The sequence below is a fragment of the Grammomys surdaster genome, unplaced genomic scaffold (assembly GCF_004785775.1).
Source record: "Grammomys surdaster isolate TR1022 unplaced genomic scaffold, NIH_TR_1.0 125562, whole genome shotgun sequence".
NCBI classification, from domain to species: domain Eukaryota; kingdom Metazoa; phylum Chordata; class Mammalia; order Rodentia; family Muridae; genus Grammomys; species Grammomys surdaster.
The window spans coordinates 1,171,566-1,184,397 of NW_021620409.1; the positions used below are offsets into that span (position 1 = coordinate 1,171,566).

The window sequence follows — 12,832 nt, forward strand, 5'->3', positions numbered from 1 at the left end:
GGAGTCAGTATCTCCACAGGACAGGAGCAGACCAACTCTGTGTCTGCCCCAGCCCACAGGACCAGGCAGGGGAGGAAGGGCAAAATTACTTTTTTTTACATTTACTTATTTTGTGTGTATGTGTAGTATATATGTGTGTGTGTGTGTGTGTGTGTGTGTGTATGTGGGGGGTATAGGTGTATGTTTTTGCATGTGTATGTGTCTGCATGTGTGTGTATATGCTCATGTGTAACATTTTATGAGTGGAAGTCTTAGAACACTTTGCAGGAGTCAATTCTTTCTATTATGTTAGTACCTGGTGTGGAACTCTGGTTGTCATGCTTAATGGCAAGCACCTTTAGTCACTGAGCCATCTTGCTGGTTCTCAAACTGAGAACCTATTAAGCTATATTATACTTCCTTAAAATACCTGTAGCAAGCATATTCAACAACAAATAATATATTTCTCTTTTAAATAGCTATATTATGAAAGACACGAGGAGAACAACACTATTCATTTGTGCACATATTTTTAAATACCTGTAGGCATTTTTTTTATTTTATTGGGATTCTTTTATCTCTACCCCCTTTCCAACCTTATTCCTTCCAATACTCCAACACTAGGTAAGAGAGAAAGGTTAGAGGGGAAAGACAGCGCAGATAGGTCTCTTTAAACTACTTCCTGATGGATAGGGGTATTAAGTTCCTTGAGGCTAGTCCAATTTTCATAGTCAGGAAATCTCCAACTTCTTGTTTCTTTTCTCTAGACCACTAGCAAGATCAGCATCAGGAGCAAGAACCAGTAGGAGGAACAGCCATGCCTTCCTCCTCTCTTCTCCTCCTCTTCGTTCAGAGTGTTGCTTCTCTCTGGGCTCTGGCATTTTTACCATCTCCAGCGTCTTCAGAATTAAACTATCTGCAGTTGTCAGAATCACACCCCTACCAGAGCACCACCTGAAGCAAACTGTCTGCTGTCATGGATAATCTGAAGCTACTCCATATCCCACACCTGAGATTAAAACAAAAACATGTGTATATAACATAGCTGGATTTAAAAAACAAAACAAAACGAAATACAAATATCTCACTACAAATATCTCAAAAATTGCTCAAAAATCATTGAAAGTCTAAAATGTAAGGTTGAAATGCCTTCATGGTAAATTCATGTCAGATGATGCTTTAAATAGGAGGAGAGGCTGGCTTTGAGTTTCTGTGTGGATGGATTTGATGACTATTGTCCAGAATTACCCTTTAGTCTGAGGTCATCAGATTCATTGGAGATTTACAATCTTCCTAGTGATATCCTTGAAGCTTTGTTTCACCTGCTTATTCCTTAGAGTGTAAATGAATGGGTTCAGTAAAGGGGCAACTGAGGTATTGAGTACAGCTACACCCTTACTGAAGGCAACCCCTTCTGTGGCTGAAGGCTTTATGTACATGAAGATGCAGCTTCCATAAGAGAGGGAGATGACAACCATGTGGGAGGAACATGTGGAAAATGCCTTCCTCCTCTGCTGTGCAGATGGGATCTTCAGAATGGTCCTGATGATGCTCGTGTAGGAGAGAATCACCAGCACCAGGGTAACAATCAAGGTCATGACTGCTAGGGCAAAGTCAAAAAGTTCTAGCAGCCTTGTATCTGAACAAGCTATTTCTATGAGGGGCCCATAGTCACAGTAATAATGATTGAGCACATTGGATGCACAGAAATCCAGTTGACTGGTCAGGATGATTGGGAATAAGATGATTAGGAACCCACTCATCCAAGAGCAGAGGACCAGCAGGGTGCAGATCCTGTTGCTCATGATGGTGGTGTAGTGCAGGGGCTTGCAGATGGCCACATAGCGGTCATAGGACATGGCAGTCAGAAGGTAAAACTCAGTGGCCCCAAAGAAGATGGCAAAGAAGTACTGAGTGAAGCACCCAGCAAAGCTGATGGTCTTAATTCCTGTGGAGATGCTGAAGAGGATTCGAGGAGTAAAAGTGGATGTGAAGGAGATTTCAAGGAAGGAGAAGTTCCTGAGGAAGAAGTACATGGGTGTCTGGAGGTGGGAATCCAGCAGAGTGAGGACAATGATGGTCAGGTTTCCTAGAATGCTGAGTATGTATGTGAGGAGGAGAAATAGGAAAACCCAGACTTGAAGCTCTGGGGCATCTGTGAGTCCCAGCAGAATGAATTCAGTCAAAGTCTGATTTTTAACGGCTAACACTGGCTGCCTGGGAATACACAGAGACATTGAATCAGTGATAGGACAGGAGTCCAGAATATTTAAGATAGGTTAATTATTTTTTTTTTTCTGTAGAATTGCAGCAAACATCTCCCCCCTCAGGCTGCAGGAGCCATCTTACTAGCCTGACAGTTTTTCTATGGTTCTTTGCTTTTTAATTTTTTTTTAAGTTACAATTTCTCCATGCTTTTCTTCTAAACAAGTATCCAAATTGTTTTCTGTTTTTACGTTTCATTTGAATAAGCTTCTACTTAAAAACAATATTTTGACAATTTCATTTATGTTTATAATGCATTCTGGTTATTGTCTCTCCCCCATCCTTCTCCTGACCTGTCAATTTCCCATGACTTTTAGTTTTGTCCTCTGACCAATCCGCTTAGATTAACCAAGGCCAATTGCTTGATGTTGAATTAGAACTATTCACCAGAGCCTGGTGAGGTTACCAGTGAGTACACAACTGAAGCATCCTTGTAGGTTTGATTTTCTATTATGTTAATTAATTTTGTAATGATGTCTTACTTATATTACTCACTTGGCTTCAGTGGGAGAAGAAATAAGGTTAACTTACAATTGAAGAATCTTTTAGTAGGCAAATGATTTCATTAAAATTACAATAACTGAAAAGACCCCACCTTCCATCTGAGTTTTGGAATTTGTGGTCCATCATTACCAGTATCCTTTCTGTTTATTGGTTTTGGGGATCTTCTTGTCAGGTTCCATTTCTTCCATCCTAGATGGTATCAGCAAAAGAACAGATGATGCATCTCCTGTTAGATTACTTCTCCCCCACTTCTTCTGTACTTATATTTATTATTACGTGTGTGATTTTTATTGTGGCTAGAAAAAAAATTTCAAGTCAAAAGGTCCAAACCTCATTTAAGAGTTTCTGATGAAAACCTTAGGTAGATGGGGCCTGTTTATATTCTACCTTGAAAATGCAAGGAATTAGCTTTTATTTAGATGAGGAGTATGTTTCTGAATATTTATGGAACTATTATAAGAGCCCCATTTACTTAACTTTTCCTAGAGTCTTCTCCATAGCTCTGAAGTTTTAAGTTCCTTATCAAAGTTATATGCAGTAGACACCATAATATATAATTTGACACAATCAACCTCATTCACTATTTTTTATAAGATATTTCTGCTAGAGACTTATGAATAAGATAATGTGCTAGAAGCTTTGTCTGTGTGACCCAGGGAAGAAGAGTCAGAATAAGAAAGACAATAATCTCTGAAGGAGAAAAAGAAGAGCTTTGGAAATTGTGCACAGTAGTGATAGGGTCCCTAAATGGGCAGAGAAAAAGACTGTCAGTGCATAGGAAAGAGCCCACTGGACACATGAAGCTCTACCCTGGAGGTTCTACAACAGTGGGCAGGGGTAGGGGAACAGATTCTTATCTAAAAGGCAAGTCAGATGAAAACAGTTTGTCAGTCCTGACCTCAGGATTAGCTCAAAGCCCTCAACAGTTTGGACTGCAGCTGTCCATTTTGGTGAGATGGTAATTGCTCTGACATTTTGGTTTATCAAAGTGGAGGGATTCTATTTGGCCATTTGTATGATTTAGAGGGCAGTGGAAGGATGATGGTATCTTATTTAGGGTTTTATTATTGTGAAGAGACACTATGACTGAGGCAACTTTTATAAAGGCAAACATTTAATTGTGGCTGGTTTATAGTTTGAGAGGTTTAGTTCATCATCATCATGGTAGGAGGCATGGCATCATGCAGGCAGACTTGTGATGGAGAAACCAAGAATTCCACCTCTTGATCTGAAGGGAGTCAGGAAGAGACCGTCTTCTGCAGGCAGCCAGGAGGCTCTGAATCACACTTGCCAGACTTGAGTACATATATGAGACCTCAAAGCTCCATCTCTACAGTAACATACTTTCTTCATTAAGGCCACACCTCCTAATAGTGCTACTTTCCTATGTGCCTAGCATATCCAAACCACCACAGATGGCATTTATAGAGGAAACCTATTACTCAAACCTGAGCTACTGTAGGTGCTTGAGAACCAAGAATCACCAGAAATCAGAGAACCTGAATTGAACCAACCACAGACTCAGAGTGACACAACCTAAAGGGCAAGAGTGGAAAGCAGGAGGGCCAGGTGCTGACAAATTGCAGAAGGCTTGGCTCACATAGTGAAGTGAATGACTCCACCCTGAGGAGGAAAGGAGCAGACCTCAGCACAGATTAACTCTGGAGTTTGACAGCCACAAGTCTGAGTTCAGTAGGTCAATCAACTTCTGAGCCACCTACCTGCCCTTCAGTGTTGTAGAGCCTCTAAATTGTGAAGTTCCAGAGGAATACTTGATAACTTGACAATGGCAGGCTCTTCACTCATGCAAATCTTTGTACTCTGGCTGCTTCTCACAGTCTCAATACAATGAAAGGCACCTGGACTAGAACATAGATGAAAGGTCAGAGAGGAAATCCAGAGTCCATTTTTGAAAGGATTCCTGACACTATAGATGACTCAAATAAACCCATTAATAAGGTAAGAAAATCAATTCAAAACCTAGACAAGAAAGTTACCAAAGTTAAAAAAAAAAAAGTCAATGTCTTGGGAGAGAAATTCAACAAAAACAAAGGAGAAATTGAGAAAGTAATCGGAGAAACTAAACAGAACTGAGAAAGAACAGGAAGCAGAGGTTTCCACGTTAAATGAGGGATGTAGGATGGGCCCGTGTTCCTGGAAGACTGTGCTCAGATCTACTTTACCCTAATTTGCTTTTGAATCTAACTGAAGAAGAAATTATCAGGGACACTAAAGAGGTGTCCATCATATTCTGTTTTAAGAAAGATGTAATTTAAATGATATAAAAGCAAAAAAGGAGGAGGAGGGACGGTATGGGGTTAATGGGGGGGGGAATAGGGAAGGGGGATAACATCTGAAATGTAAATAAATAAAATATCGAATTAAAAAAAAAAAAAAAAAATGAAAGAATCAAGCAACTAAAAGCAAAATCGCAGAAAACATTAAGTAAAGATCATTCATAAGAATGAAATTTAGGAATGGAGGACAAAGTTGAGATGATAATACATGCAGACATATATAAAGAGAAGAACGGAATGAATGTGATTCAGACTTCCTAGTAGTGTGGGACATCGAAGAGCCCAAAACTACCAGGCTTGCCTCGAATTCAGAAATCCGCCTGCCTCTGCCTCCCAAGTGCTGGGATTAAAGGAGTGCACCACCACTGCCAGCAGGCATAGATATTTTATTTAATGAAATTATAGTAGACATATTACAAAGCTAGGGAAAAAATAGACATCTAAACACAGAGAGCATTTAGGACCTTAAATAGAGAAGACCAGAACAGAACCTTCTCATAGCGTATCATAGTAGAGATGTTAAGAGTAAAGAGCAGAGAAACTTTACCGAATGCTATAAGGGACAAAAGTCCAACTCACACACACACAGAGGCAGAAACAACAGAGTAGCATCAGATCTCTTATTATAAAAGCTGGAAAACATAGAATGATGTATACTCAGAAAAGACTCTCTCTAAAAATTGATGGGTAATTAAAGATATTTCAAGACAAACACAAAGTAAGGCAATTCATGGAAACCAAGAGAGCACTGCAGATAGTTCCTAAAGGGGTGTTGCAGTGGAGTAAGACAGTTTCCTGTATAGAACACAGCAAAGAACACATTGTGTGAGAGGAACAGATGGATAGAGGAGACCTGTGGGGAGAGGGAAACATTGATTCTGTCAGACACAACATTGTAAATTGGCTAGAAAGAGAGTGTGTATAAAGCTTATTTGTTACAGAATTATACCTTGTGTTTAGTTTTCAGGGCACTGAGTGATCTGTTAGCGAAGGAAAGAGATCAAATGATGTCAGGATGGACTTTCAGGTACTGCTTTGCCTTCTCACTGACAGGGGAGGTGCTTGTCAGTGACTGGGACTTCTTTCTATATTCACTCAGCCTCCTGGATGAGTGCTGTCTCTTTCCTTCTCCTATAGACATAGTCTGAACACAAAATCAGGAAAGGTACTCCAGGTCACTGGTCATATTACTCTTTTCCAGAAAGGTTAGTGTTCCACCCAGAAGCCTTGACTATCAAGAATCTTTTGTAATTTATGTTGTTTTGATTTTTAAGATCACCATAATAAGGAAACCCCATGACCCATTCCTGAGCATATCTGAAACTTCAGGGTCCTATCTTTTTTTTTTTGTCCTCAAGAATGTACAATTAACAAGATATATGGTCCAATTTTGAAGTTCCAGGCTCTGGCATCTCTTGGTAATGATTATTATTATTTTTGTGTAGTGTTCCATGTTGTCATTTGAAACACTATGTGCACATTCCATATAATTCTGCATTAATAATTTTACAAAGATATTTGTTTTGGCTTTGTAAATAATAAAAGTTGAAAAAAAATTGAGTCAGAGTCTTGTTCCAAAGCTAAGGCTGGCCTCAATCACCCTCCATTTCCTGCATCAGTCTCCAAGAATCTAAGTACTGAGCTTAGAAGTATGCACCATCCTGCCTGGCTAAAAGTTGGAAACAATGTGAACTTCCCTAAGTATGACACTTTTGTTATGTATGAATTACTAAATAAAGTATAGATCAATAAAAATAAATGGAAAAAATGATCTGAGCTCATTTGGAAAGATGTATCTGATACACTGCTATGGACATAGTCAAATATCTGAAAGCAGAAATCATTAACATTGGCCATTTTGTTTTATAGCTGTCATTGTTGTTTCAATGTTGTAAACCAAGCATGTGTTTTAATAAAAACAGGTACAACTTTATGTTTCAACATCAGAAAAAGTAATGTTAATGCAGCTATAAACTTAGACAATACATACCTTTGGCTTGTAGAACAAATTCTGTGTGATTCAAATCATGAGTGTTTATGAGAAGCATCATGATTTAAGAGCCAGGAATGGACGGAAGATGGTGTAACGCTTGCCTGCTTGTCCATGATTGCTTTTTAATGAAATAATTGTTCACAACAATTCACAAATGTAAGAAATTTATTAGGACAAGCCCACTCATCTTTCTATGATCAGTTTAGCATTCAGTTGTCACTTCCTTCCAAGTTAACATAAATATATTAATTTACTGACACCTGGCCATCAAGCATGTCTGAAACGTGACTTATTCAAGTTATAAATTAATAAAATGTTAATAAAAATCTCATAAAGGTGTATGTCTTCAAAGGCTCACTCTTTCTCTGTTCTAATTGGTCTGGTTATGTGCTTCCTCTCTAGCAGATTTGAGCATCTTTGGTGCAGCAGTCTTATTAATTTGTTTGTTTGTTTGAAACAGGGTCTTGCTTTTGCTGGCTTCCTTGAGCTCAAGTGATTTTGTCTCAGTCTCAGCCCTCTGAATAACTTAGACTATAAGGGCATTTCATAAGAGCTTATCTCTAAAGCATATTTAAACAGCTCAATTCAGAGGAGACCGCACCATGTCAATTGAGGAGAGAAGTGAAAATCTCAGGAGACCCACACCTAGAGTGTGCTAATGAACACTACTATTTGCCAAGAACCTTTAAGTAGAACTTTTAATCGGGGAATGGTGAAGAAGTTCAAAAAGGCTCTGAGGAATCTAACAAGAAGCCATCAGCAAATGAGGGAAAAGGTGTCATTTTCTTGAGTTGGGTAGCCACAGCCAAGATGTTCATGATCCTGTAAATAATGCTGCTGTATGTTCATACATGAAGCCCTAATTAGTCCAGTGGGGTGCTGGGAACATTGAGGGCCCTGAGACTCTGGTAGTGGTTGTGTGAAGATGGAGTTTCCCAGAGGGAATGACAATTACCTGATAATCACTGAGCTCTTGTATCCCTTCCTGACAGAAGCTAAGACACATCGTATCACCATGCTTGGATGATAAGGAATTTGTACCCCCTTCTCCCTCCTTAGATTCTGATCTCTCATTGGCTACCTTAGGTGTGGTTTGCTACTTTGATGACCTCATGGACTTCTTGTCTTTACAGGAGATCAAAGTTTTCCAGCCTTTTAGAGGAGGGTGGAGGGCTTCTTGACTATGGTAAGGTGTGAGACAGTTGCAGACTCATCCATACTCCCAGGAATAATCAAGACTTGCTTGACAAATGAAAAAAAAAAGCCTACTAAAATCCAAAGGTAAACACAAAAGTAGAAAACAAAACCAAACCAATCAACCAAACTAAACAACAACAACAACAAAAACAACAACAGCAACAACAACACACAGGATAGTGGAGGGATTTATTGGGAAGAAGAAGGGTTTTTGTGGGTTAGAGAGGGTGTTGAGATAGGCCAGAGGGACTTGAAAATAACCAAATTTATTACATACATGTGTGAAATGATAAAAGATAAAAATTAGCAAAATACAAAAGCTGTAAAAAATGACAGTGACAATAATGATTAAAAATAATATGAGGAAATAGGAAATAAGATGTTTTCTGTGCAGCTGATTGTGTGTTGGGCATAACGTTTTTGCTTTCTGTTGTTGTGGCGAACTCACACATTGGTCAAGGAGCATGGATGATGAGCAGGTTGTAGCACCTCGTCCTGCAGTTCCTCTTCTTTCCTAATAGCATCTGTACCTTGGTAACAGTCTACTGATGGGAGATTAGGGATCCCGTGTCTTTCCTTTATTTCCTCCATAAGACTGTCCTTCAAAATACTCATGGACATTCTTGCTTAATCACTTTTATCATTAAACATATCCATACAACCCCAGTCTCTAGATTTCTACATGGGGATAATTGCCATGTGACTCTCCCAACTGCAGTTAAAAGTCCCCTTGACAAGAGGGTTTTCAGATCTGCTGATGCAGATGCACAAGGTTTTCAAAAGATTGGTACTTGTCTTTGGCCATGGGCCTGTATGTAACAGCAATTTTAGATTCTCTTTGCTCATTTGAGGCTGCTTATAGACAATCAATCTGCTTTTAACTTGTGAAATTCCCCTCACCCCCCACCCAACTTCCATTTGACTTTAGATAGGGATATCTCATGGATAAATGTGACAATCACAAACATTTGAAGAAGCTAATGTGATACATAATTATAGCATACAGAAGTCTTTAGAGAGACATAATGCTGAGAGGTTACTGGAGGCACATATATATACTACTACAGTAGGAATAAAAAAATCAGAGAGATAATAATGAAGCAAGAACAGTATAATAAGGAAGAAAGGCTTGTGCAAGCTACTACAGAGCTTTGGGTAGCATTTCTTTGTGGGTAATACTTGACCTAGGAAGCTAGAAATAGATTGTTTTAGAGTAGATATTGTGGGCCAGCTCATCCAAATTCACACTTCATTTTGGGAAAACCAGAGAATAATGAAATAGACCAGAGAAACATGCACTAGGCATAGACTGGAGACAAACTCAAAGAATTGTGATCTCTTTCTCAGGAATTTAGAGTTAGAAATGGAGCTCAGATTGGAAGATTGTTTGTGGTCAAGTTACATACCACCTTGGGGTAAACAGGCAGAAATGATATTCTAAGTAAATAGAACTAAAAACAAAGCATTAGTAGACATACTATCATCTGGCAAAATAGACTTCAAGCTAAAAATATTCAGAAGACACAAAGAAGGTATTTTATGTATGTTAGTGGAAGAATGCACCACGATGATATTACATATTAAACATATGCGCCTGAAATACAGGCATATTTAATTTCATGCTACAACTACTACTAGATGTTAATCCAAGAAGTTAACCACAACACAGTGATTGTGGGTGACTTCAATACTCAATACTCTATTCTTACTAAGAGAGAAGTCATCTGTTCAGCCTCCTTGCTTTGAAAAAAACAAAACAAAACAGAAGCATTGGACTTATGTTCTATTTATTTATTTATTTATTTATTTATTTATTTACTGGACATACTATCTACACTCCAGATGCCATCCACTTACCCCATTTCCCCCCGCCCATGAACCCCCATCCCATCCCCCCTTCTCCTGCCTCTATGAGGATGTTCCCCCTACCCCTATTCTCACCTCCCCACCCTCGAATTCCCCCACACTCGATGTCCACTCTTCATGGGACCAAGGATCTCCTCTCTCATCTATGCCCGACAAGGCCATCCTCCCCTACATATACAGCTGGAGTCATGGGTCCCTCCCTATGTGCTCCCATGCTGGTGGGACTTATGTTCTTTAAATCAAATGTATGTAGCAAATATCTGTAGAACAAGCAACCCACTATAGAATACAAATAAGCAGCCCATGGAACTTTCTAAAAGAATTGCTCAAATATTAGTATACAATGTAAGTCTCAACAAATATGAAAAAATGAAAGTAATACCATATATTTTATATGACCTCAATGAAATTAAGCTGGATATTAACAGCAATAAAAAGTACATAAACTCACTGAGAAAAAAGAACACAGTGAAGACAAGATGGGACACAATTAAGGCCAATTTAAGAGGAAAGGTTGTAGCAATGAGTGCCACAGAAATGCAAATGATTTCAGACAAACAAATGATATGTGTTAAGGTTTTGGAAAACAAGAAAAAACCAGACTCTCAAACAGTAGATGGGGAAAAAAACAAAATCAGAGCAGAAATTAAAAAAGACTGAAAGAAGAAATAAAGAAACTGGTGCAAACAATTAATCCAAGAGCCAATTCTGTGAAAAGATAAACATCCCAAATAGAAAACCACTACTTGGATGCAAGTTGGGGGGTGAGGTGGGGGTGGGCAGGTGGGTGAGGGGGGTGAGGAGTACCCTTTCAGTGGAAACTGGGAGGGAGGATGGTGTGAAGGACTCTTGAAGGGGGGACTGAAAAGGTAGGCAACATTCAGAATGTAAATAAATAAAACAATAAAAAAATATAATTTTAAAAACAGAATCCTGACTTCCATGGGTACCGGGCACTCATGTGGTGCACATGCATATACATGAAGTAAAACACTCATAAAATCAAACAAGTAAATCCTAAAAGCATCATAAGGTAACACCATGGTAAAAATGGCATCAAGTTTTTCAGTTGGATGATAATACTGGTCTGAGAAATGAAAGTCATATCTAGAATTAGTCAATTTCAGTAGAGACAGTTCCTGACCCTATGTTCAGTTTAGGGACGTTGATTCGGATATAACTGGATCCTTGCCTTTGACACAAGAAGAATTTTAGGACTAGCCAGTATGAAGCAGGGTTGGTATTTATTAAAAGATATTTAAATCTACATTTTAAATACAAGGGTTAACAAGAATAGAGATGATCAGGAAGAAAGAAGACACCCCTGAGGGTATGGGTTCTATAACAAGGCTCAGTACTAAAATGATGAGACAGTTTCCGGGTGTGGATGAATGTAACAAGAGATGTTATTGTATTAAGTGTTCAGAGTATTCACCAGATGCCAGGCAGTAAAGATGGTTGGTCCAGATGGGCACAGTTTTGGTCTATTAGGTTTCTTTCTATTTTTTTTTTATAGGAACGATGATCTTTTATTGGGGGAGGGTTCATCAATCCTTCTTAGCTGCTGCCTTCCTCATGGCTGCCAACACGTTGCTCAGCTCCTCCCGCTTTCTCTTGGCGCAAATGTGCGTGCCCACCCTCTTCTTGATGAACTTGAGTGCGCGCTTGTCCTTGGACACTTTGAGCAACTCCATGGCGCGGCGCTCGTAGGGCGCGAAGCCGCAGACCTCCCGGATCATGTCCCACACGAACTTGGTGTGCTTGGTGAGGCGCCCGCGGCGCCAGCTGTGTCTCGGCTTGCTGACGTTCTTCGTCACTTTGTGGCCCTTGTTGAGGCCTACGGCCATAGGGTAACGCAGGGCCATAGCTGCTGCTCTCCGATGGCGGCCAGGACAGGAAGGTCCATTAGATTTCTAATGGTGCTACATAGTAAATATATATGTATTTAGGAAGGAATTAGCTCCACGACACCAGGAAGTCCACAGATGGGAGGTCAGAAAATTGCAACACATGTCTGTGTAGAAAGAATACTGTTATGTAAACATATAAAAAGCTCTGAAATGTCTCTGCATTTTTATTTTGCATAGAATTGTTCACGAATAGTTGAGTTCAACAAATATTTCAATTATTGATAATTCAGTCACAGTTGACACCAACTCTTCCCACTGGAAATTTAATGCATACACCCATTATTCTTGAAAGTTTTAGCTAAGAAGTTAAAATAGGGAACCACCATAGGGAATCACCATTACCCACTATGTATCTCAGGCTGGTCCGGTACTTGGAATCTTTCTGCAACTACTTTCTGAGTTCTATAATCTCAGGCATGGGCCACTATGAAGGAAACATCTTGAGAGAAGTCAAGAACTAAAGGGTGAAGTAATATGGACTTTTGTGTGTTTCAGATTTTCTAAAGAGTTTTACACTGAGCTCACAGAGAAGAGAGAGACAGGTAGACCAAAAGCCAGCATTCAACACTTAACAGCAATGCGAGTAGTGACTGTTAATCCAGTTAAGGTGGCTGGATGGTGTAGTACTTACCAGGTGAGCTTTGGCACCAGATAGATGGATTTGGCTTTGGACTCTGTGTCATGCATAAGCTGTTTCACTGCGTAAGCTTCCCTTTCTTCATTTATAGAATAGGGTGGAATTTTCAGACAGATCTAAGAAATTTGTATAAAGCACTCCTTGCTGGTTCATTATTGCCAGAATATAAAATCTTAAGTGGTGA

The 12,832-nt window shown here is 39.4% G+C and overlaps 1 protein-coding gene and 1 pseudogene across 1 annotated transcript; both read right to left on the reverse strand.

Annotated features, from left to right (window-relative positions):
- Nucleotides 1-1,250: 1,250 nt before the first annotated feature.
- Nucleotides 1,251-2,936, reverse strand: LOC114638274 (olfactory receptor 6C4-like). The gene is made up of 2 exons (XM_028786690.1): nucleotides 2,878-2,936; nucleotides 1,251-2,196 (listed from the first exon to the last, which is right to left on the reverse strand). Exons 1-2 carry the CDS (start codon nucleotides 2,934-2,936, stop codon nucleotides 1,251-1,253), a joined length of 1,005 nt encoding a protein of 334 aa, XP_028642523.1.
- An 8,712-nt stretch (nucleotides 2,937-11,648) lies between these two features.
- Nucleotides 11,649-11,966, reverse strand: LOC114638294 (annotated as a pseudogene).
- Nucleotides 11,967-12,832: the final 866 nt, after the last annotated feature.